The sequence below is a fragment of the Coloeus monedula genome (genome assembly GCF_965178545.1).
Source record: "Coloeus monedula genome assembly, chromosome: 7".
In the NCBI taxonomy this organism is placed as follows: domain Eukaryota; kingdom Metazoa; phylum Chordata; class Aves; order Passeriformes; family Corvidae; genus Coloeus; species Coloeus monedula.
Window position 1 is genome coordinate 35,688,773 of NC_138787.1, and position 24,636 is coordinate 35,713,408.

Here is a 24,636-nt window from a genome sequence, read left to right on the forward strand (position 1 = left end):
TCTGTGAATCACAGATGAAGACCTGACACCACCAACTCAGTGACAGTATGAACAAACACTCTTTACACCTCCTGTTAAAGACTTCCAACAGCTCCCCAGAGCAAAGGTCATTTATTCAATCTATTTCTAGTCACAATCCAATCAATAAAAGACAATTTGTCCAAATTAACATTCATGATTCCTTCTGACACCAAACCTGCTTGTTTTTATGAAAGCACACATAAAAACATCCTGTCTCCAACTGATACTGACAGCATTTAGAGTTCAGTACTGGCCAAATATGTGCATAATAAATCTAATTTAGTAATTACCACTTTAAATATGATCTAATTTACACCACGTGCATAAAAATAATTAAATTTTACTTAATTTTCACTAGTACACAATCTATATGTACATAATTATTATATCATTAATCAAATAAAATACCTCATAAAAAGACTGGCAGTTGATGAACCACCTGTCCCAACAAAAGGCTGTTTATCAACTGAACTTTCCTTTTTTTAATATCCAAGATAAATGTAAGTAATGAGGTCAGCAATTTGTAGGAAATATGGAAAGTTCTAAAGTCATCTCTAGGAAAGCAGAAACATGAACATAAATTCTGAGTCAGACTAGAATTTCTTACTACACTCTGTCCTAGCTACAGCAAGGGCCAAGAGCTGAAGGTATATATGAGAATAAGCCAATTTGAAGCAATATTTTTATAATATTCAGCGATCGGCAATTAGCTGATTTTTTAAGGAATTTTTCCTTATGCTACTGTTTTTTGGATTTTTCCAATTGTTGTTTTTGAACATAATGAACAGAATATTCTTCTTTCAACCAATTTAATACGTGGAATATGAGCAGACATCTGGAAATCCAAATCCTCAACCATCAATTCATAACCCAAGGAAGTCTTCACAAAATGCCAGCCAACCCAACAAACTAGGAATATTCTGAACTAAGTAGAAGAATTGAGCAGAGCAAACAAATAATGAATAATTCTGTGTAATAAAGAGCATAACACAGCTCCTTCTTCTTCCAACATTCTTTACATCTCACTATAGTAAATAAAAGCCATCAATTTGTTACCTTCATTCCATAGATATATATATATGCAAGACTGTAGACTGTATTTGGAAATATACTTGTAATAGAGATTGCAAACTGTACAATTAAATATAAAGAATTTTTCACAGACAACAGTCTCACTCATGAATGTGCCATACGTATTATTTACACAAAAACAACAATAGCTTCCCTAAGCCTTTTATATTTCATTATTAATTAGCTTTGAATAATTTAAAAAAATTATTATCGCTGGACTTACCCATAATGGTTAAAGCAGTGGCTTTTTTTAAGTCTTCTTTCATTGATTCAATTATTTCAAGATTACCACCATCTAAATTGCATCTATTTATGGTTCCATTTCCTGAACTGATCCAGTAAAGCTTGTTCTCTCCATAATCTATCGATAAACCTGTAATTAATGCATACAACTTTAACTGTGGCTTTAACAGATGATACACATTTATTGTTAAGCTGTTTTCATCATGAAGGTGCATTTAAGAAATATATATACACACACAATTATGTTATCTACTCACTCATTTACTTATACTTCCAAAAAAAAAAAAAAAATTGAGAAAACCAAACTTGGTCATTTACCATGAAAAAATCTATGCTTTTATAAAGATTTGTGCCTTTTATTTCTTTCAGCAGTTACAGAAATCAGTGACTGACTGATGAAAGCATTATCTGGCAATGAAGAATTACTTGAATAAGCTGAGGTCCTAAGCGAGGGCATTATAAACTTGTAAATGCAAACCAGAAACCATCATTTATATTCTAAAATTATGAATACAGAGACTGAGTAAACAAGGTACATTTTGTGATTCAGAACTATAAAAAGTCTGTTCTCTCCCTGCTTAGGATGCTGAAATACCAAAATCTAATCCAAACTTCTAATAAATTTATAGTATTACTTTTCATTTTGCTTCACAGTGAGCTGACCTCATAATCAGTTCTTTGGAGTCAGAAGTGAAAAAACTGTCAAAAAAAGACACTTTCAAAATAAGCTACTAAATGAATCAAGTATATAGTTTTCTGAAAGTAAGAGCAAAGAACTAGGAGATAATGTATTTCAGACTTCTATAATCCTTTAAAAAACGTTCAAGAAGTGGTAGCAGGAGATTTTCCACAGTGAAATATTCTTGGCATGGTAACAATACATGCTATAACAATTTGCTTTGGTGCTCCAGCTTTCCCAGAACTCATGTTAAGTATCCAGCAGCAAGTTGCCAAAAAATACTGTATTTCACTGCATGGGTCAACCTCTAGATATTGTACTGTAGTCTTTTTCATCCTGTACACTGCTTTCCCATGGAAAGCTATTTTGGAAAGCCTGACAGGAGAAAGCAGTGCCATGGGCTGCAGCTTTTTCAGCTGCCATCATGTCACTACTTCATGCACGTTGGACACGGCAGAGAAAAGGTGTCTGCTTTCTGAGCTTCTGAAAAACAGCTTCCCAGTCCACTTGCAGGTACTGCTATTTCTTTCCTCCCCTCTGCAAGTGTGTCACCCAGGAGGAAACAAGACAGGCTGGAGAGAGGAGGGGAGCTGTGCCTTCAGGAGGGACTCGTCTCGCAGCGTCTCTGCACACACGTTCTCGCGTTTGTACAACCAGCATCCCTCCAAGCACAGAGCAGCAGGGATCCTGGAGACAAGCAGCACCTGCAGTGCTTAGCCTAGCACAGGGAACTTCCCTGGGAATATCAGTATGGGTTAACAGGGAATACACTAGCACGAAGGCATCCCTGCTCCAAGATGGGCGGCACTTGGTATTCCCCGCACCTCCCAGCCATGGACCAGCTGCCCACAGATTGCACCGAGATGGGATCTGCTTGTGGGGTGGCTGCCAACACAAGCTATGCAGCAATTACAGTCCTGTCTTGTCTGGTTTTATACTTCAGATATTTGACTGGTGTTTCTACACCCAGGTATTCCAATTACACAGCAGCAACTGACATGAGAAACATTCCTATGTCTTTCTACGCAGGTCAACCGTGCTGTTCTTCCCCAAATACTTTCCACCTATAACCAACCTTTGCAAAAAAACATCATTTCTAGTGTGGGCAGAGCATGTTTATTAAGATTTTTTTCAGGAACTGTCCTGTTTTACGAATGAAAATGAGTGGTTTATGGCTAATAAGCATCACAGATACTCATGATGTGTTCTAGTGTGGGTAATTGGCTTAAACCTCATAGCCTACCTGCTAAAGTGAATCTGAGCATGATTGTACAGTATTGGTCTCATTGGATTTAAATGAGCCAATGATTTGCCCAAAGCATAAAATTAAGCATTAATTCTGAATTCCTAAGAACACAGTTTAATGGTACTCCACTGACCAGTTCTTTTATCAACCAATACATGTGTTAGCATTTGAGAATTTTAGAACTGCAGAATGGACCAGCAAGCCATAGCTAGTGTACACTAGCTAAGATAAAAATAAAAGGCACCATCTGTCATCCTAACAGTATCCGTTCCCAAAATTTCCAAACTACAAATACTCTTGGTGATAGAAAATATTGTAATTCAAAAATTGTGTCTTTCTTTCAATTGAACTCAAACAGAAAAGAAAAAAAAAAAAAAATCCATCAGCTTACTTCAGGTCACAGACTGGAAAACTCCCTCATTTTTTGAATTCTGAAATTATGCATCAAGATAACTAAACACCCCATAAATTACCAGGTTATCCCATTTTAATAAGCCAGATTGTCTTTTTCAGCAGTCTACCTAAGAACTCCCCAAACATTCAAAATTAGCACTACATGAACTAGAGTTTCACTTATGGACAAAGACAGCTTTCTCAGTTAGAAATTAAATATTAAGGTTTTAAGACTGCTACTTTCTGGCTCTTTAGAAGGGTTTTCTTGTTCTTAGCATGGGACTGTCATACTAATGGTAAAAAGTGATTTAAACCATTGAAACTGGCATCTTGCTTGTATTTCAGTTCAGAGTTTGATATTGGAAACCCTAAGCATTGCAGTTTAGGACCTTGTGACCTCTGATCACAACATATTCAGTACAAAATGTTGCACACAACCTCCCTTCTTAATATTGTTCTAATATTATTGAAAGTGCTTGTTGTTCACCTTAAAATTAGTGGGTTTGCCACTCTTTTTTCTCCAGATGAAGGTAATTGTCTCTTCAAGTGGTTAGACAGATAATCATATCAATAATAAAACAGTTATCAAGTAATTTCTTAGAAATTCACTGAATTTAGGGTGTAAAATGAATGTCATGTTGTTCTTATGTCAAATTTATTGAATTCTTTAAATCACTTTCATTTCTGCTTGCTTAATGCATTCAGTTATTAAAAAAATGCTTTAAAATAGAATCACTTTATTGATGGGCCATTAATAAGGCAGCAACGATTGACATAACCACTTTAGCTCTCTAAAAAATGAAATTATTTTTTGAAAGAGACTTGAACAAAACGAAAAAATTACACATAGTAAGAGCTTTTTTTTTTTTAAGTGCCATAATTTATCATCAACTATATGAATTCCCAAATACTAAAACTGATGCTAAGTCATGATATGAAATGTATGCTTCAACTGTTGCTTTTTCTCTGTGTGAAAAGTTAAGGGCCAATTCATCTTTTGATCATGCAGCTGAGATTCTGGGGAGGAAGGATCCACATTTGCAGTCAAAGGATCCTCTCACATATATCCACGACGCAGTAAAACCCTGACCCCCACACTTTTTTAACTGTGATACAAAGATTGAGAAATACAGATGGGTTCTCCTTCAGCCTACTGTAATCCTAGAGTTAATAATACTCCACTAATTCTACAGTAGATTTCAGTTAGAATGGGCCAAACATATCCTAAAATGTGAAACACAACACTAACACATGAATGTTGTTCATGTCTTTATGCCTGTTCTTATTACTGCAGATGAAAAACATCATTGTACACTTAAAAATCAGTTCAAAATAATGCCCACAACAAATCACTATCAATTAAAAAAAGAAACAGGAAAAAAAGGTGTTTACCAACAGGGTCTTTTTGATTCTGAAAGAGAATTTTGCTGTTGCTGCCATCCATGTTTGCCATGTTGATTGTGTTACCATCCGTCCAGTACAGCTTACTGAAGAAGAGAATTAACATATTTACAATATTGCTTTGTGTGCACAGTGTTTTTAAGGAGTCAGTAGTGAAAGCATTCATCAGTTTAGGAGACAAAATGCACAACTAATAGTTACATGATTTAATCAGCAGCTTTCTAAGGAAAGAAGTATTCAGTTAAGATATTTTCAGTAAAGTCTTTAAAAATCATGCTTTTAAGTTTGAAAGAAAACAGAATGGCCAAACTTAAAATATGAATGAAGAACCACCTTCTGATGAGCTTTACTGCAGTTTATTTCTTACAACCATGAATACCTTACCCTTTTACTGGGTGAACTGCGAGACACTGGGGTTTATCGATTCCATGGATGATTGAGGTTTTCAAGGAACCATCTAAATGTGCCACATTAATTTGTGTTTCATCAAATTCTGAGCTAATCCAATATAAATTACGTGATATCCAATCCACTGCAAGACCTCTGATACTCTGAGTATCTGCAAAAAAGGGAAAGCAGTTATTTTGGTTTTCTTTCTGGATTATTGTCAGGGTTAGAGAAGAAAAACAATTTATTCTGCAGTTTGTTAACAATACTGTGCAATATTCTATTCAGGTGGATTTATTAACTAGTTGCCAAGAATTAATAATCTTTATTTTTCTTCCTGGGCCTGATTCATTTACAATAAGAACACGAAAATCACACTGAATATTCACAGCATTAAACCTATTGTCCAAAAATAATAACCAGAGATGCTGAACGTCTGTATTTTATTTTTCTACTTCAGAAAGCATTTACTGTTCTGTGGCTTTCTAAAACAATGCTATCCTGAAATTTAAAAGCCTCCTTTCCTTCTTCAGCTCCATGAAGGCTCAGCTCAGTACAGAAGATCTGAATTAAAACCACTGGTCTATAGCATAGTTCTGTAGCTCATAAGTAGTTGAGTCACTGCAGAAATTTACTGGTTTTATTTTTGAAGGCTTTGAAGACTCTGGGTTACTCCCCTGCATTCTTGGATATGGCAAAACATCTGCCAGCCAACGGGAAGCACTGAATGAATTCTTCATTTTGCGTTTCTGGTGCACATAGCTTTTACTTTTCCTATAAATTTTTTTTTAATCAAAACACACCATTTTTCTCACTTTTACCCTTCTGATTCTCTTCCCCAACTCACTGTGGGGAGTTAATGAGCAGCTGTGGGGGGCTGAGGGTTAACCAACAGTACCATTATTACCTGAGGCAGCAAGATAAGAATATGATATGAATGATTTGGTAACTTGATGGTCTTCCTTAGCAAGCTGTTTAAAGAAATGTCAATGTGTGTTAATATCTGCTTGAAATACTGGATGTAAAGTCACTGCTCCATCTCTAGATACCAACATGCTCCTCTGCCCTGAGACAGAACTGGTTCATATTGGCTGGCATCTTTGTCAAGAAGGAAGCAGGCCAAGGGTGATTTAATGATTTCATTATAGTTCGTTGTTTATACACATCCTCTGTCAACTTAACATGGTAATTTCCACTGACAGGATTATTGTCCTTGACAAACTGACATGGATGTGGCTGTGGACTGCTTTGCATGACCATAAGGTTGAGCAGTGATTGGGCATTAGGAAATTTGCCACCTTCACAGAATGCAACAAAGGACACCAAGTACATAGTCCTTGACCCATTTTAAATTGATCCCCTGCCCTTCTGGGTTTTTTTGGTTGGAGGAACTAGAAAATAAGCATTTCATACTCTTAAAAAGGTTAAGGTATGAGTTGGCATCTTTGTGACATTGGCAGAAGACTTCACCCAACAAGAATCCCACCAGCACGTGCTTACACATCTTCTTATAAGAAGTACAAAAATATAACTGTAAGCAAATGAGATCGTTTACACATAATAAATAGTCTTTACAGTGTTTTGATGTGCCAAAACGTTATTTTCTCCAACCTTTATATAATGTTACATCCAGAACTAAAATAAAACCAAAAAAACCCACCAGAAGAACAAAACCACCAAACACAAAAAAAACTCCACCACAGAAAAATAATAAAAGGAATATGAAAGAATTCTGATAAACACTCACACACAGAATATTTCTTTTGGTTTCATTAAATTCAGCAATTTTTCTAGAATAAACAATGTTTTTATTTTACTACTATTTGAAAAAAAGCAAGAAATAAGTCCCTTTGTTGGGCACCTGAATACTTGGAATAAAGATCACTAGGAGGCATTCAAAGCATTGTTCTCATTATTGGGACCAAAAAATATATCTAATTGTTCATAAAGTTCTCTCTGAGACAGCAAGGGAAAACAAAAAAGCAGCCACAGAAAATAAATGAATTCACAGTCTACACAGCCCAATGGGGGTATTGCCATATTTGTCCAAACATCTCCTAAAGTGTGCTAACATAGAACTAATTTCTTCTGAAGTGACACAAGGGGCAGAGGTTGAACTAATTATTTGCTAAAGTCCTCAGATAATCAACTATATGGTTTATTTGTTCTCACAGTCAGAAGAGGTCTGATCTTACACAAATGAGCTATTTCTTTTCTTCCCTACCAAACATTCATTGAACTGTTGGGGAACCAGTGTTAGCAAAATTTGCTTTCACAGAATCAGCTTTTTTACTATTTTCAAGCAGGTAGGTACATTACAAAGTGGAACAACATGCGCTGCCAGGAGAGGAACTGCCAGTGACTGGAAACAAGAAACAAATGCTACCAAGGACAACAAATGGTTTTCACTTCAATACCAGAGCTACTGAAATAGGGTTGAAGCCATCAGATACAGATTTTATATTCATTAAGTTTCTGTACTTACGTACATATTCTGCATAGGTAAAAAAACCACATTACAATCACCAAAATTACCAAGTTGTCATATTGTGGTTTCACCAATGGTGCCACAGCTGAAAGATCTACACGGACTGGAAAGAAAAAATAACCCTGACAGAGCCAATTTCATTGCTAGGTCAACATAGGTAGCCAAAGGACACAGGAAATTCTTCAGTGCAAAGCTATGACAGGACACTGTGCTTCTCCTGCTTTTTAGCTTTATTCTTTCTACCTTCCCCTGACGACATTATCTTCCTTTTTTACCACACATTTCAATCTTGTACAAAATCAATGTGAAATTACATCCCAATTTGTTTACATAAAATTGAATAATGAATCAATAAAGCAAACTAGAATCCTAAAGAGAATTCTGCTTGCTTATTGTTCATCTCAATTATCCAATACCAGTGCAAGGTACACATATGAAGAACTCCTATTTGAGCATGCCCATATCACACCTTCACCTAGAAGGAATTATTTTTACTTCAGTGCTATATTTACCTCTTGAAATAATGGTTTCTAAGCCAGTCCCGTTAATGAAGGCACGTTTGATGGTCTGTGTTTTCACATCAGTCCAGTATAAACGTTCCTCAACAGCATCAAAATCTATGACTGTCACATCATCAATGTCAGGAACAGTGAAGGCTGTGATGAAATTGAAATATGGGTTCTCTATGTCCACCCCTCTTATTTCTGAACGTCTTGCATAAAGAAGAAACTTCTTTCTTTCTGTTAGAAAAAGGGAAAACATCATTCCTCATCCTCTTCACAACATCTCTAACAGAAATCAGAATAATTCACTTGAGATCACTTTACAAAGGTGTAAATGATGTTCATACGAGTGACTAAACATCTCCACAAAACCTGCAGGCGAGTGACACTTGAGAAATAATGTTACAGAGCTTAAGAATCACAGGAAAAATGTAAGAATTCTGGATGCTGGACATGGTTCCCACACCACTAATCAATACAGTCTTATGAGCGTGCAAGGAAAAAGTGTTTAAAATGTTATTTTAAAAGTTTTACCATCCTTACCATTCAAATAAATCCTGTTTCACCTGCACATTGTAACAGATATTAACACATGGTATCTCAGGGTAAAAGATTCACTGTAAAAGGGAACTTTTGCCAACAGCAAATGTGTGTGTGTGTAAGCAGTGAAAGGCAAACAGCTGGGGAAAAAAAGGGCAAATTGGTTGTTCTAATTTACACCTCTACTATTAAACACTAAAGGCAAAGCAGAGTTGTGTTTTTAATCTCAGAAGTCTGAATGATTGGAGCAAATGCCTGCAAATGAACAGCAAAAGTAACTTTTTTCCCCTGCAGTATCCTTGACATGACAAAATAATTTCTTTTTTATTTCCTGAATATTATTAATCAACACTGAAAAGAGTAATTAAGTACAAGGTTTTATAGATAATACACACAATTATTTGACATTTCAAGGGCTTTTAGAGCTTAAAAGTGTGTATTGCAGTTTTTTTATAAAACTCCCTCTGCAAGGATGCACTTCTAATATTTAATCTTTGTTTTTTAATCCTTGGAAATGCAACTAAGACAACTCTAGAGCAGGTAGAGATTTAAGCTATTAGGCATCTTTTTGTTATTCAGCTTACCTGACTCAGAATGTTGGGATGATGCACGTTTCAGTACAAAGCTTTCTGTTTTGCAGAGATAAATTTTATGAACACATCACACACACCAGCAGCATAAAGAAATGGCTGTGGCAGCAAATATCAAAGTACCACAGACCTCAACTATTAGAATAGGTCATTGATTCTCGAAAAGTAGATGCTCCTTTAAAATACACCATTAAAAAGCACTATAGAGTTGTGGGTTTTATTTGTTTTTTTTTTTTTTAGATTAATTTGTCCATTGATTGTAAAAAATCAATGCACTTGCCAGGCTGTGGGAGAAAAACTTACCATAACATGTTTTTTTGTCTGAAGACAGTTTCATCAGGTGTGGACAGGCACAGGCAGCACTTCTGTTGTGATTGATCAGACACATGTGAGAGCAGGGGCCTCTGCCCTCGTTAGCAGCACATGGGTTGGAAGCTAAAACAGAGTAATTGAAACACACAAGAAGTAAAAACACTTCTTAAAATTAAGTTTTGTCAAACAGTTGTGAGAAGGCAAAAAATCTGTTGGAAAACAAACCCAGTCTCAGTGATTAACTGAGATTGTGCTCTAATTGTTTTTTGTAGGCTAATATTCAACTCAAGTCCAAGAAAATATACAGACACCATTGTTTTGTTAATACAGACACCATTTATAATTGTAACTTTAGGAAGCCACTGGATATCATTTTCCCAGGGAGATACTAATTTTGCAGCCTATTCATAAGATTTAAATGTATAGAATTTTACAGTCCTAATCAAAACACATGGGATTAAAAAAATGCCAATATGATGAGGATCTGAAAAACAGATTTGATTGTGTGAAAGCAATAGTCAAAGCTTAGATTATGAGATGAACTATGGTAAATTCAATGTTTCCTCTCAATTTGATATCCCTACTAGAATATTAGTTGGAAATCTAACACACAAAGATTATTTGAAAGGGGAAAAAAGAAAACAAAAACCAACAAAAAACCAACCAAACAAACCCCCCAAAAAACCCACAGCAAAGTATTTCTACTTTTCTCAAAGAAAACCTCTCTTAAGTAAGGTTTTCACCTTACAGCTCACTGATTGAATAAGATGTGCTAAAATTGCTTTAAAGAGCAGGAAGAAAGCTGACCAGAGAAGACCTCTTAGTCTTACAAAACCTGGAAATCATTCTTATTATCTTCATTCCTCGTTATAAACCCCAAAGTTCCAGAGCACTGCTGAAGAGACATTTCAAGCATAAACAAAGTGATGTTGACTCTCCCTTTTGTTAAAAAACCCCCTTTGAAAATTAACATTGATGGAAAGGGAAGTGGGAATGCCTGACTCAAAGACAAACTTATAATTAACAAAACCAATTAGTGTAGAATATATTCCTCTAACATTGTGCTAGGCTGCAGTACAAGTAATTCGATAATCAGAGCAATCTGATGGATGAATTTCCTTACAAAAGAAATTCAGCTCAAACTCCAGCATTAAAATTTGAAGACAAAGCTTGCTTCATTGAACCATTCCTTTTTTTCCACCAGTGTATGCATGGTTCCTTAAATTTTTCCAGCAATTCCTGGACCCTTTAACTAATTACTTGTCTAGCCAGTACTATGGGAAGAATGAAGCTTTCAAAATCTTAGAAAAACAGGTTAATTACAATTGCAGCCATCATTCTATCAGATAAAAATCACAGGCTTTTACTGTTTTCTATAAACTCATCCCATTTGCTCCTTTTAAGCACTGGAGGCAGCACTGGAGGCCACTCAGCCTTTCCCAGAAACTACAATCAAGGAATGTTTATTTAATATCACTTTTCTTCTATCTATGGTAACACTGTCAGAAAACCTGGGGTGACCTCTTGCAAGAGGTTCACAGCTTCATGTGGAAGACAAAAGAAATTGAAGTAGAAGAAAAGATAGTGAATTTAACAAGACTCAGGGAGCCTTTCCAGGTATTTACTAATAGTGCATTAATAATGGTAAGCCACCTACTCCTATGAACTATACATTGGAAAGGAAACACAACTTAGAGTTTTGGAAATATTTTGAAGGAGATCACAGAATCATTTCTGTTGTAAGAGATGTCAGGAGACCAGCTAGAGATTCAACCTCCTGCAATTTTTTTGGGCATTTTTTCCACAGGTGCTGCAAGATGGTAAAATTTGGTCCTTTTGTAGCATTTCCTTCCATTTATTTACCAATAAAAAGCAGTAATTTCTGTGGAATTTCAACCTCTCTGTATGCATACAACCATCTGTGACAAGAATTTACTTTGGATTAAGAATAATAATTCCTGTCTTGTCTTTCTATGCAAGAAGTATGGTCTGTTCTTCTCCACCAAAGTTTCTGTTTGAGCATGGAATTCAAACAGAAGAACAGATAGAAGAAAAAAGTAAAAAGCATGCTGGTTAATGATCATTTTAAAGGGAGTGCTGTGGCTCAAGTGCGCTCCAAGCATCCAAGAGGAGTCACTCCAATGCATGTACTGTTCACAACTCCCTCCATATCATACAGAACACAAAACTGGTGAAAAAAAGGTGTTTTAAAGCAGATGTGTTTCTTTCCACCTGAATGCACAACTCTAGGAACAAAGTACCATAATCTAAACATTACTTTTAGCAGCACATATTTATATATTCCTTTCTTGTTCATACTGCATTTACTGAATAACAGCTAAGCCTGCTCTTTATTTCCTAATAAAAAACTAATTCTCCTGAAGGCATGTTGTTATTGCTCTGACTCTCAAAAATTTGGCTTTATTTCCTTGTGCTCATTCTAACTCTTCTATTTCTATTCTGAATGACCTCATATGCATTTGTTACTCACCTTTTCCGAACCATTTAATGATTTCACAGACTGCCACCACACAGAAGCCTGTCTATAACTGGTATTTCAAGCAGCATGAGCCAACCTGTCCTCAGACCAAAACCTTTCACATACTCTTGATCAGCCTGTCAAGCTTTCTTGACGTGCTGTATATGATCTGTATACAGTGTTCAAGCTGTGGGAATGATATGGATTTATACAGCATCACACACACAGTTCACTACCTGTGTTGCTTTGCTCCTTTCCTAATCATTTCCACCAATCTGTTTTCCTTTTGATCACAGCAAGCCACAGAACTGGCATTTTCCCCGACTGGACACCCTTTTTCATTATTTAATTGATTTCCACTGCTGATTGTTTGCCAATCTCTTTCTCTCACAGTGCTGTGCACAGACATACACGTCACTGCCATCACCTTACTTCTTGACTGCTCTCCAAAACTTAATTTAAACAAAATGCTTATTTTTCTTGACCAGTAACCCCCTCAGACATTCCATCACCAGCTGACAAATGAACACTTACTCTGACAACCTCTCAGTATGCATTTCCTATGGCCAACTTATCCCCTTGCATTAACTTCATATCGAACTTGTCCCTTCGTGGCACCAGATTTCAGCGAGACAAAGTTTGATCTTCTATTTTAATGGGGCACAACGTGCTCAAATTCTGCCTACACCTCCAAATATCTGCACTACAGTCACATCAAAAGGTCCTTTCAAATTGCTGACAATCGATTCCCACTCATATTTAAAACCAGTTACAGATCTAATCCTCTGCTCGCTGTAAATACTTCCAATAGAATTGCTTTCCCTAAGGCCAAAGTAGTCAGCCAATCCAAGTCTTCCAATTGCCTGATTATATCTGATTATTTTAGCACTTATCTTTGAAATTTGCAGGTTAGGACTGATCAGATATATAAGTTCTAAAGTAAATATTTTCTCTAATCATGCCGTTTCAGTTTTTAATCATTCATGTCAAAAATTAGTATAAAAATTTACATATTCACCACGAAACTAAACAAGAATATTCTTAGAAAAAAGTTAACACAATTCTTGATGAAGCTCAGAAAAATATAGTTTAGTATATATATAATAAAGACATAATTTAAATTATAATATATATTTTGGTATATATATTTTCCATGATTTATAATATATATACCATACTTTCTGCTAGTTTTGAAGTAAAAAGAATGCATACAAGGTTGAGATAAAATCTCAAACTAATAAATTTTTTAGATCTCCCCATCTTAAACTACATTTCTGTAAGAATTTATTTGTTTTAAACAGCTGGCAATCTGAACCTCAATAGAATATTGTAACAAAACAGTGCTATGAAGTTAAATGTTCTTCATTTTTTAATTACAATACAGCCCAATGGTACCATTATACTTTTTATGTAACAGTTATTGTACTGGTTGTCCTGATTTTTAAATAAAAAATTCATCTGCAGAAATAAATATAATGTCATAGCCATGTTTGGTTTTTTTATTTGAATTCAAATTAATACCCTGGAGAAATGCAAAAAAAAAAAAAAAAAAAAAGAGAAAAATAAAAAAGGAGAATGTGTGAGAAATTCACAGCTTTGTAAGGGTTTTCAAGCTGTGATCCTCCCAAAGCTCTATATTTACCCCTCTTATCACTATCCTCAGTAGAGCACTGATACAACTTCTCGTGACTAAAACAGACCCTGTTCTTTGCAGCAAGGGGATTTTTAAAATACAATGGTAGTTGAAAAAAAAAAATTTAAATCTTCCTAGAAACCCTGTGTTTGCCATCATAACAGCACTCCTGACAAACAGCTTTGATTCTGGGAAGATGAGTGGGCCTCAAGCTCATATTCCTGAGAATATTCTGCATTAGGGGAGAAGCCTTCCACAATCCCTGTGGTTTACTGACAGCTGAACTTATCATCCATACAAATATCTCACTCTAACTGCACTACCTTAAATTAGCATCTGTCCTAGATTGACTCAAAAACCGTGCCTTTAGGCTACAAAATTTATTTAGCTCTGCTCTACTTCATTTCAATCAAAATAACCTGCTTGATATATATTAAAAGGTAATAAACTTTAACCCACATAGGTGACCCAGATGTAGATCTGTAGAGATGAAACTACAAAATGTTCATCCTTCAGTGCTCTATTCAAACTGACTCCTTGCAGTGTGAATCTACTGTTAATTTTATCTTGGGATTCTAACCTGCATGCTATCTTGCTCATTTATTGCAAAATAACTACAAATTCAAAGGAAAAAAATTAAGAAGTAATCAGGCAGTATCATAATTTCTTTAGCTCAAATAAAAAGGTACAGGAGATTTGGAGAAAGAAATTGATTCTGCTGGAAGACAGTAATTTAGAGCAAACGTAGAAGGCCAATAAAAAAATCAGAATCCGGCGTTTTCTACATCATAAAAGCTGCAATTACACAACTTTATACTTGAACTTCTTGATTTTGACAAAAAAACAACTGAAGACTCTTCTACAGCTTTTCCTTGCCTGGAGGCCAAGATATCTGTGACTGTGGAATACTGACTGATGTCTCCCTAGGCTACAGAATCCCTCCGAAGATGCTGCCTGGCCCCAGTCCAAACAGAAGAGAGTTGTTCTTTTTCTGACAGCAAGAAAAGGCAAATAGCAACTGCACTGCTACTCTACAAACACCAAATATGGAACACAGTTCCTTGAATCCCAGAGTTCAGGAGCTGACCAACTAAAAGAAAATTGCCAAAAAACTCTAAGCAAAAAAACCCACCCAAAACGCTGAAACAGAACAAACACAAACAAACATATTAGAAAGGTGTGTGCAGAGATGTGTATTTACTCCACCCCTATTTTATCTGCCTGGGCATAAATATTATCTTAAGTAGAAGTCAGACAGCTTTTTAGACTAATATCCTGCTCCAAAAAGCAAATTCTGAAGAGTAAGGGAAATGAGTGGCTTATTTCAGAAAGTGATGAAGTCCCAGAGACTTGACATCCACTGAAAGCCAGTAATGTTCAATATATATTCATCATTATTTTAAAATAAAACCATCAGGAAAATGTATGCTGACAATATATGTCACATACTGAGAGGTCACAGTTGTCACCACGCTTGGACACACTAACAATGAGTGGTATCCATTGCTTTTCCTTTTTTCCATGTGCTATTAGAGAACATTCTTCAAATCCTTTGCCTTCTAGTATGCAGGGAGAATTTTACTTGCTGGTACTCATTTACATTAGAGCTTTAGCCATAGTTTTCTATGTATAACTAATGCAGGCCTTGGTTCCAATACATTTACAAAGCCATCCAAAATTGTTAGAATTGGATGTTTTCAAAACAAAATTGCTCAGGACCTACAACATAAAAGTCTAAGTGGCTTACTGAGCACTACAAACCCCACATGAGAAGAAAAAAAAAAAAGTAATTTCTCAGTATTAAAAAGAAAAACAATCAGCAGCAAGTATAAATGAGATGAATTCAGAAGCAGTTTCTATTAACATCAACTTCTTGCCAGGAAAGTTAAAATTTATCCAGCTAACATGGAACATTCTGTACCTAATTGGTGGTCATCCTCCAGAGGTATTTTTTACTTTCCAGTATTTATGTACAAAAGAATCACTGTCTTTTGTTATATCTCACAAAAAAAAGAAAAAAAAATACTTTTTTTCAGCATTGGTGTTTTACATGGTAAATCCTAAGCTATATATAAATATATATGTATATATGTACCCCATAAAAACTTCTGCCACATGGGCTGTGTGCACCTGACTTCATCTAATGCTGAATACAACAGCTCAAGGCAAAATCATACACAGATATTTATGTATAAAAAAAATACAGACTGCCCCCCCTCAGAGGGGGAATAAATAATTATTCTAAAAATAATACAGATATTTTTATCTAAGAAGAATACTTATTTCCCCCACCAGTAATAAGTTATTCTATAAATATTCACCTTGTGGCTGACGACTTGGATGATATATCTGCAGATCAAATGGCTGAGCGCTTGTTTTTTGTATTACACTGACATTTTGGCCAGTCCATTTATTGGCTTTGGCGAGGGTATTGGTCCTCCAATCTGTCCAATATACTTCACTCCCATACAAAGAAACAGCAAAAGGGTGAGAAAGATATTCGTGACCCCGTATAATCTCTATCATGCTGGTTCCATCATACAATGCAGAATAAATGGCATCCGATCTACAAGACAACCCCAAATTTAAGATTACATAAAAATAAAATAAAAAGCATACAACCATTATGACATTGGGCAAAACATGTAAAAAACCTTACTCTGTAAGTGTGGTAAGGCCAAAGAATTTTTGCACTACAATCATTAACTTTATAGATGATTAATTCATATTATTTATTTAAGTAGACATATGAAATACTGGTTTGTATAATGCTTTAATTTACCTCCACGCTGTGAGAAATACAACAGAAAATTCAGTTTTCTTTCAGATGAACTTAAGAGAAAAAAAATAATGAACTAACTTGGGCCTTCCATGGATGAGTGTCAGGGAAGACATATGGGAGCTGCTCTCTGAGGCACAGGGAGCCAGGACCATGGGTGATACCACAGCTGGCAGGGTAATTAAACAAATGTATGTATTTCACACGTGCATGCCCAGGGCTCTTTATGTGCATGATGTCCATAACTACATTCCACTTACACTGCAGCTCACATTGGTGTATGGAGGAACAAGGATTTCTCAGTGACAATAAGGATGCTGTCACCACTTTACCTGGCATCTGTCCACACTATTCTTTTTTCAAAGTGATCCACAGTGAGGCCGTTGGGCCAGGCTCCAGTATCCATATCCTTGTAGATGATCTTCCTCTCTGCTCCGCTCATGGAAGCGGATTCAATGCGAGGGAAATTCGCATCCCAGTCTGTCCAAAACAGAATTCTGGTGAGAGGAAAAGGAAAAGAAAGAGGACAGAAGAAAATATTAATGCATGAAGGAGAATCTGAAATGGTTTATGAGACGACAGTTGAAAAAAAGGTTCAACCATTTACATACTTTAAATGAAAGGACTAAACATGGATCAATTTGGGCAACTTTATAAATTCCTAAAGTAATAGGATGGAGGTGATATTTCATTATTAGTGTTAGAGACATCATGAAAATTAAGAAGTTTTTTAAAGCTAGGGGTTTAAGAGCATTCCTTTTTTCATGTCCATTTATACAGTGGCAGCTTGTCTTGTCTTCCCTCTGTAATTAGAAACCCAGCTCATTAAAAGAAATTATAATGAGAGCCTTTGAAAGCAACCCACGGGTAAGAAGGATGGGGAGGAGAGAGTGGGAAGCAAGGTGATTTGAGGTGGCAGGGATCAAGGTACAGGCTAAACCAGAGATTTTCATCTACTGCTAAGTGTTCCGAAGACCCCTGGATTTTGGTATGTCACTAATGAATCTTTTACAGATTACACTTGCTAAAAAAACTTCCAAGCCAAGTTGTATTGTCATCTCTCTCAGTTTTATACCATCTCCAGTGTTTTTCTAACAACTGTCCTTGTTATAGTCAAAGAAGTGTCTTGTTAAATAACAGAAGCAGCATCACCAAGAAGGCAGAAATAAACTCTTAACTGTTCTCAGCTTACTGAATTTTCAACAACATACAGACTTGTTAAGGGAAAATTATACCTTTGATAGGAAAACTTGTGATTAGTTGTAAAGAGTTAATTGCAAACAGCCAGAGTGCAGCAAGACTTCTGACAAGTTTTCGTATTTCCCACTAAAAAACCTTCAACCTTAACAGCCAGGGAGATTTACAGGATGAGCCCACTGGTGCTGTTTGCTTGTCTCAGTGCTGAGTTTCTGTTTGTGCAGACTGGGCCAGGAATGTGTTTATCCACAGATGTTTATTTTGCATACATCTGCACGTGTGTGGACTGAGAACACCTGCTCAGCCCCACTGCAGGCTGGAATGCAGCTCTGACAGCTCTGCCTCCACTGGGATACAGGATTTGTGCAGTCCTAACAAAACCCTTTCCCTTGAATCACCTGTGTTTATTTGTATTTATTTGTGAAAGGATTGAGGCGATATTCCTGTGTATGTTTAAAGATTTTTCTTTCCTGCATTCTAACATAATGCAGCATCAATTGCTTCTAGCTCTTCAAAAGGCAGATTAAACCTTCAGTTTCAAGAAGAGGGGTGATTTCATTTTTTTTTTTCCCACCCAACCATTTAATTTGAACAACTTCTCTGCTGATTCTTCTGCCAAGAGGATGCCTCTGTTTAAAGATCTTTACAGATAAGTGATGCACTCTGTAAATAAGCTTTCTAGCACCTCAGTTGAGAGGGCAACAGCCTTAATCATTAAAGCATGTACATCTCCTAATTCACAATTTAGGTCCCAGAATCTGTGACCTTTATCAATTCTTTTTTTAATGTTCAAAGCTTTGCTTCTGAGAGAAATATTCAGAGAAGACACATGAAATAGCAAATTCCTAAACAAAATTAAATATCACGACTTTGAAAACTAATAATGCATGTTATTTTTGGCCACATTTAATTTGTGGTTGGTAGTTTGTTGCTTTTGTTGGTTTTACTTGTTTGCTTTGTTTTCCTCTCTGAACAATAACTCTGAGAAGAGGATGTAGTTACTGACTATACCTAATATTCTGGTTTATAGGATACCACTAATGAATAGGTAGAAAAAACACTGACAGAAGCTGGCAAGCACTATCTCCAATTTAGAGATGAAAGCCAAACACAACAGGTGGCATTTACCTCACTCAACCATTAGGCTTCCAGTAACATCTAAGGTATATTTTTATAGTCCCACCAAAAAAAAACCAAACAAAAAACCGAACCAAACAAAAAAAAAAACACCAAACAAAAAGCCACCCCAAAACCCCTTGAAAAAACAAACAAAAAAAACCTTAAAAAACCCTTAAAAAGTCAAAAAAACCCCCCAAACAGACAAAAAAACCAAAACAAACAAGAAAACAAACACAAAAAAGTCCCAAAAAATTGGTCTTTAAGTGAGAAGAATCACCTAAATTTCTCAATTTACCACACAGAAGGGTGAGTCCTGTTATTATCATCCACATTAAAAAAAAAAAAATAAATGAAATACCAACATGTCAAGGTAAGTAATTTGCCAACAAACAGATCCCCAGATCTCCTGATCTACCATTTTTTTAATCCTTCTCACTCAGGAAAAACACACTAATAATGGATTGTTTATCACTCAAAATAGACTTTCAAGAACTATCAAAGTCAAGTTAGAAACTGTAATGCACAGCAAAAAAAGGAAATGAAATAAATATCACATTTAAAGGTCTTTAAAATACTTTGCAACAAGACAAAGTAATGTTTTTATGATTTATAATTACCCATATCTGGGATCCAAAGCAATAGCCCTTGGATGCTCCATAGCTCCAGCTATCAGTGTTGTCCTCAAAGTGCCATCAAGTTTTGCTACTTCGATTTGGTCCAAATTGCTGTCTATCCAGTAAATGTTTCCTGCAATCCAATCTACAGTCAGACCTTCAGGGGTGGCCAGGCCATGTTGCACCACAACCTCAATGGCACTAACACCTTAAAGAGAAAGAAAAAAGAACAAAGAAGGAAGAAAACAAAAAAAAAAAAAAAAAAATCAAAAAAAAAAAAAAAAAACAAAAACAAAAAACAAACAAAAAAACCACAAAAAAAAAAAAAAAGAGGAAAAAAGATTCTTAAAGAACTAATGTAGAGACTGGTAGAGTGAACATGGACATGCAAGTTTATCAGATGTTCTTGGAGTGAATTCTGGATTATTTGGGGTCTGCCTTTTAGATGAAAGCACTGCAGCATACCCTTCAACAAAGAACATTTTGTAAACGTTCTGGTATATATTATGAGATTATATTGAGTTATAGGCTGTCATTATGTCACCAGAGCAAAGAAAAAGCTTTTCTGGATGCTATAAAAGCAGAATCTTTCACCTCCTGAGAGGAGATAATTTTTCAGACATCCGATAAATTCTTATATTTTTTTAATAAAGTGAAGATAAATTGCAAAAAAACGAAATAAATCAATATTGCACTCATTGGATCAGGAAGAAATACCAGCCCTTTGCATTTGCCATTTTCTTCCCCCTGTAGAACATTGCAAAAGGAAACTTTGATAACAAAAGTCTTTCTTCTGGCTAGACATGAAGTACAACCTAGATATACAGCTTTTCAAAGTGGGAATGCCATCATAAATTCTGTTTCTGTGAATGGCAGCTCAGTTACGACTGATCAGGTCTAACACCCTGTAACTGCAGGTGTTCTCACTGTTAAGAAAATAAAGATTAAATCCATACCTCCAGTATCAGAGAGCCTGCCTCTGTAAATTTTGTCCTCTACCACATCTGTCCAGTACAGTAAACTCTGGCTGAAATGAAAATCGAGGGCTATTGTATTTCTCAAACCAGGAACTAAGAGGCTGTAGTCACGCTTGTGAAGATCGATTTTTCTGATCTCATGTCGAATAGAAAAAATTATGAAAGCCTCAAATGGATCTGGAAGTAAAAGATTAAACATTTCAAAGGAATAATAAAAAAATATATTGTTATAAATTGATATAAATGACAAGTGGAATATGAAAAACAGAACACTTTATCAGGAGAAACAGATGATTAAAATAATTCATCTTTAGATAAGGAGTCTTTCAATTACTTTTTCAGTCCAACAGGCTTCTTAATTCTCCCTTCTAGCATTATCTTTGATCCTAACTAGAGATATTAGACATTAAATTTGGAAATATCAGACTCAACTATTGAACTGTATTTTGTAACTCTAGCACAATGAGGCCATAATTAGACATTTAAAAAGTCACATTACCAAATTTAAAATCTGCTTTTCAAAAGGTTCTGAAAAAAGGAACCATTAAGATATACATTGTTTCAAAGGCCAATTAGTGAAACAATTTACTAATATATAATCTACCTTTTGAATATACAGTGTAACTTGTGTTTTCAACTGAAGTGCTTAAGAAAACCCCTCATGCCAAACTAACAAGGAAATGAACATTTTATGTGCTTACTGATACATGCCATATAAATCTAGCTACCAATGAATGACCTCCTCCTTCCATTGTTAATCAATTAATGCTACATGATTTGTGCCAGTGAGTTTATATCAAAGGGAATAAGAATATCTGTAAACACATTCAGCTTTGGTCAACCACACTATGAAACTGATTTTTTTATTATAGCTCTTACATAAAGGAAAGGCTTTTCAAGCAAGTAGCTGTGTTAATAAAACAAACAAGGAAGCCAAAAACTGGATTCTGTAAACTGTTGAATCAACTCAGTATAGCCACTTTGATAAAGGTATTTTTTCACTGGAATCTTTTTCTGTGGGGAAGTAGTTGTTGCTCTCCCCCACCCCGAGTTCCTTCCCCTAGAGTGAAACACAGATTGTACTGGGAGGTTTGTTTTCCATACAATTAAACACTCATTTATGTAAAAGATTATTGGCAGTTTATGGCAATAGGCAATATTCCTGCTTCTCAAGGCTCCTGAGAGTCTCTGAAAATACTCAGTTTATCTCTTGCTCATTCACTTGAATACTTCACTGTTCAGTTCCTCCTGCAGCTCCTCTTCTCCTGATACCCATTGCACACACAGACTAAATTATCTGTGATGTTTTAAGCTAATCAGGCCCCTCAGCAGAGCTGTGTTTCTGCTCTTGAAGCACTTGTTCACAATTTGGCTTGAACTTTCCAAATGAGCTTCCTATTTGTTAAAGCAATGAATGGCTTTCTGCAAAGCCAATTTTTCAAAGCTCTGCAGTGGTTAAATAATTTAGTGCAGAACAGGATCACTGACATTAGCAGCTATTTCACAAGCACCAGTTATCTGAACTTGAGACACACTTTAATGGCACTTCCCAACTTCTGATAAATTGGCAGCTATTATGCAGGAGGCTATTGACCTACAGGGATTTTTGGCAATTCCAGTGCATAAGAACAGAAGTCATAATCATCACCAGAAGCTTTTTTGGTATTTTTCAGTAATTAACAACATGAGAGAAAAAGAAATCTAATAAATGTGTGCCATGTTGGAGCATTTTTTTTTCATTCAAAGTACAGGAAGTACAGCTTAAGATAAATAACCTACAGTGAAAATGATCCTTATGAAAAGGATTGAAGTTCAATGGGATCTTGACAGGATTTACAATTGAATTAAACACCACAAAACCCTTCCCCTAAGCTTGGCTGACAACAGCCTGCAATACTGTACCCTCCTCCGAGCACACCTCTTAAAGAAGAGTGTGAATCAATACAGAAATGCAAGAGGAAATGAGCAGGTGTTCCAAGAGGTCTAGAAATCATGGCCTGCAAGGGAAGAATGAAAAATCTGGAACTGCTTAATCTCAAAAAATGGAATAAGATGATGACTGGAAGCACATAAAGTTCTCTTAAGACATAAAAGGCTTATGAATTGAAAATGGGAAAAATCCTGTTTTCTGTATAAATGACAAGTAGGCCAAGGATTAAAGGCTTAAACTGGACCAGGAGGACTCAGAAAGACCAGAAAAACAAAAATCTTCAGGAGAGTGAGGCAACAGAACATCTCACCCCTGGGAAACTTGGAGTTCAGCACTAAGGGTGTCCTGAAGGTCTTGGAAAGCAGATAAACAGCAGCTGTATTAGCTAGGCTTTGATCTTCCTTCCAACCTGATCATTCAATTGCTCCATAAAATCAGCTACATTACAGTGAATTGGAATTTTTAGACTCAATCAAATTTTTTTTTTTTTTAATTATGCTTCCATCACCCGATAAACTCAAAATTTGATGTTATTTTCCTGATTCCTCTTTTAGAAATTGAGACCAAACACTTTTTATTCTGCAAGTTGATTAAGAGCATTTTTGTAAAATCTCTAATCAATATAATGGTTATTGATTACATTCTTTGAAACTTTCAGGAAAATTAACTGTTAATTTATTAGAGAAAAATCATACATTTCTGCACTTTGTGATTTCATAAATGCCTCAAACTTTTTTACCATAAAGGTTAGCGTATAAAATATATGATGCAAACAAACTACATGAAAAGCTGTAAAAAAAGCCTCTGATAGAAGAAAACTGCCTAAACAAAGCCATCAAAAAAGTGTATAAAGTATAAGGCTTCACACTTTCCAGTGGGTTACATTGAAAATTGTTTCTTAGGAAAAATTCTGACTGAAGCTTACTGTAACAACAACAACAACAGCAGCACAGCAAGCAATCTACACTGAGCTTTTATGAAAATTACCTGCAAAAAAACAATAACTTTACAAAGATTCTGAAAAAAACCTTCATTAAAAGAGTTTTACATTGCTCAGAGAAGATTGGACTATTTCCCCCCCCTCCCATTTTTAATATTGAAAGGTATCTGGAAATTATAACAAAATTGAGTTTCAAACCTGCTAAGACAGATCAAACAGACAGACACACCATCCTCTTTTCTAAACATATACACAGATATATATGAAGTGACATAACAGAGTTCCTTCCCACTGCTTAAGAAAAGGCTGACAGTCAATTTTAAACTAAGCAAAGTGTTTCTGAGCTCATCTAACATTTATTTTACCAAAGTCTGAAAGGTTGAATGTAAACATGAAATCGAAATATCTTTCAAGTACAGGTTGTTTTGTTTTTTTTTCTGAATGCTTATTATCATTTGAATGAGCAAGTGCAATATATCAGCACAACTTATTTTGAAATGTATTCCAAGAGAAACCAGGAACACGAGTATGAAAACATATAATTTGTATTGGCTTTCTATTTGAATAATGGGGCTCTGTAACACACTCTTAGTTCAATCAATACAAATTCAAATGTAAAGGAAACATTTAGTGTTTGGGAAGTCAATAATTCAACAACACTAGAACAGCAAGCAAATGAGATGAAAACAAGAGGCGTGGAAAGTGAAGAAACTCTGGAGGAGAAAAAAGACAACACTTAAAACCCTCGAGAAATGAAGACAAAATAAGCAGGAAAAAGAGAAAACAGGGAAAACTAAGAAAGACTTTGAAAGAGAAACTAGAAAGGAAAGAACTGCTCAATTCAAGCATTTTAGTTCTATATACTCATCATCCTGTGACACATTAGATTTCACTGGCAATTCATTAGATTTCTCTGACAAACACTTTTTGATTCTGACTTGCAATCAGGAAAAAACTTCGAATCCCATAATTATTGCATTTTCAGCACTTGGATTCCCATTCTAATGGGCTCACAAAGAAAAGTTTTTACAACATTCTGAGAATGTGCTGCGCACTAACCGCACACGTCATTGCTGGGTACGTGTGAGATGCTT

General features: G+C 35.6%; 1 protein-coding gene across 1 annotated transcript in view; it reads right to left on the reverse strand.

Annotated features, from left to right (window-relative positions):
• LRP1B (LDL receptor related protein 1B) overlaps positions 1-24,636 on the reverse strand; it is a gene marked incomplete at both ends in the record, with an annotated part of 635,176 nt that overhangs the window by 164,267 nt on the left and 446,273 nt on the right. The window contains 9 exons of the mRNA XM_082285346.1: positions 1,316-1,465; positions 5,046-5,140; positions 5,439-5,613; positions 8,442-8,669; positions 9,866-9,997; positions 16,308-16,552; positions 17,098-17,262; positions 19,699-19,903; positions 20,652-20,849. Coding sequence (XP_082141472.1) covers positions 1,316-1,465; positions 5,046-5,140; positions 5,439-5,613; positions 8,442-8,669; positions 9,866-9,997; positions 16,308-16,552; positions 17,098-17,262; positions 19,699-19,903; positions 20,652-20,849 — 1,593 coding nt within the window. The remainder of the gene's footprint in view (positions 1-1,315; positions 1,466-5,045; positions 5,141-5,438; positions 5,614-8,441; positions 8,670-9,865; positions 9,998-16,307; positions 16,553-17,097; positions 17,263-19,698; positions 19,904-20,651; positions 20,850-24,636) is intronic.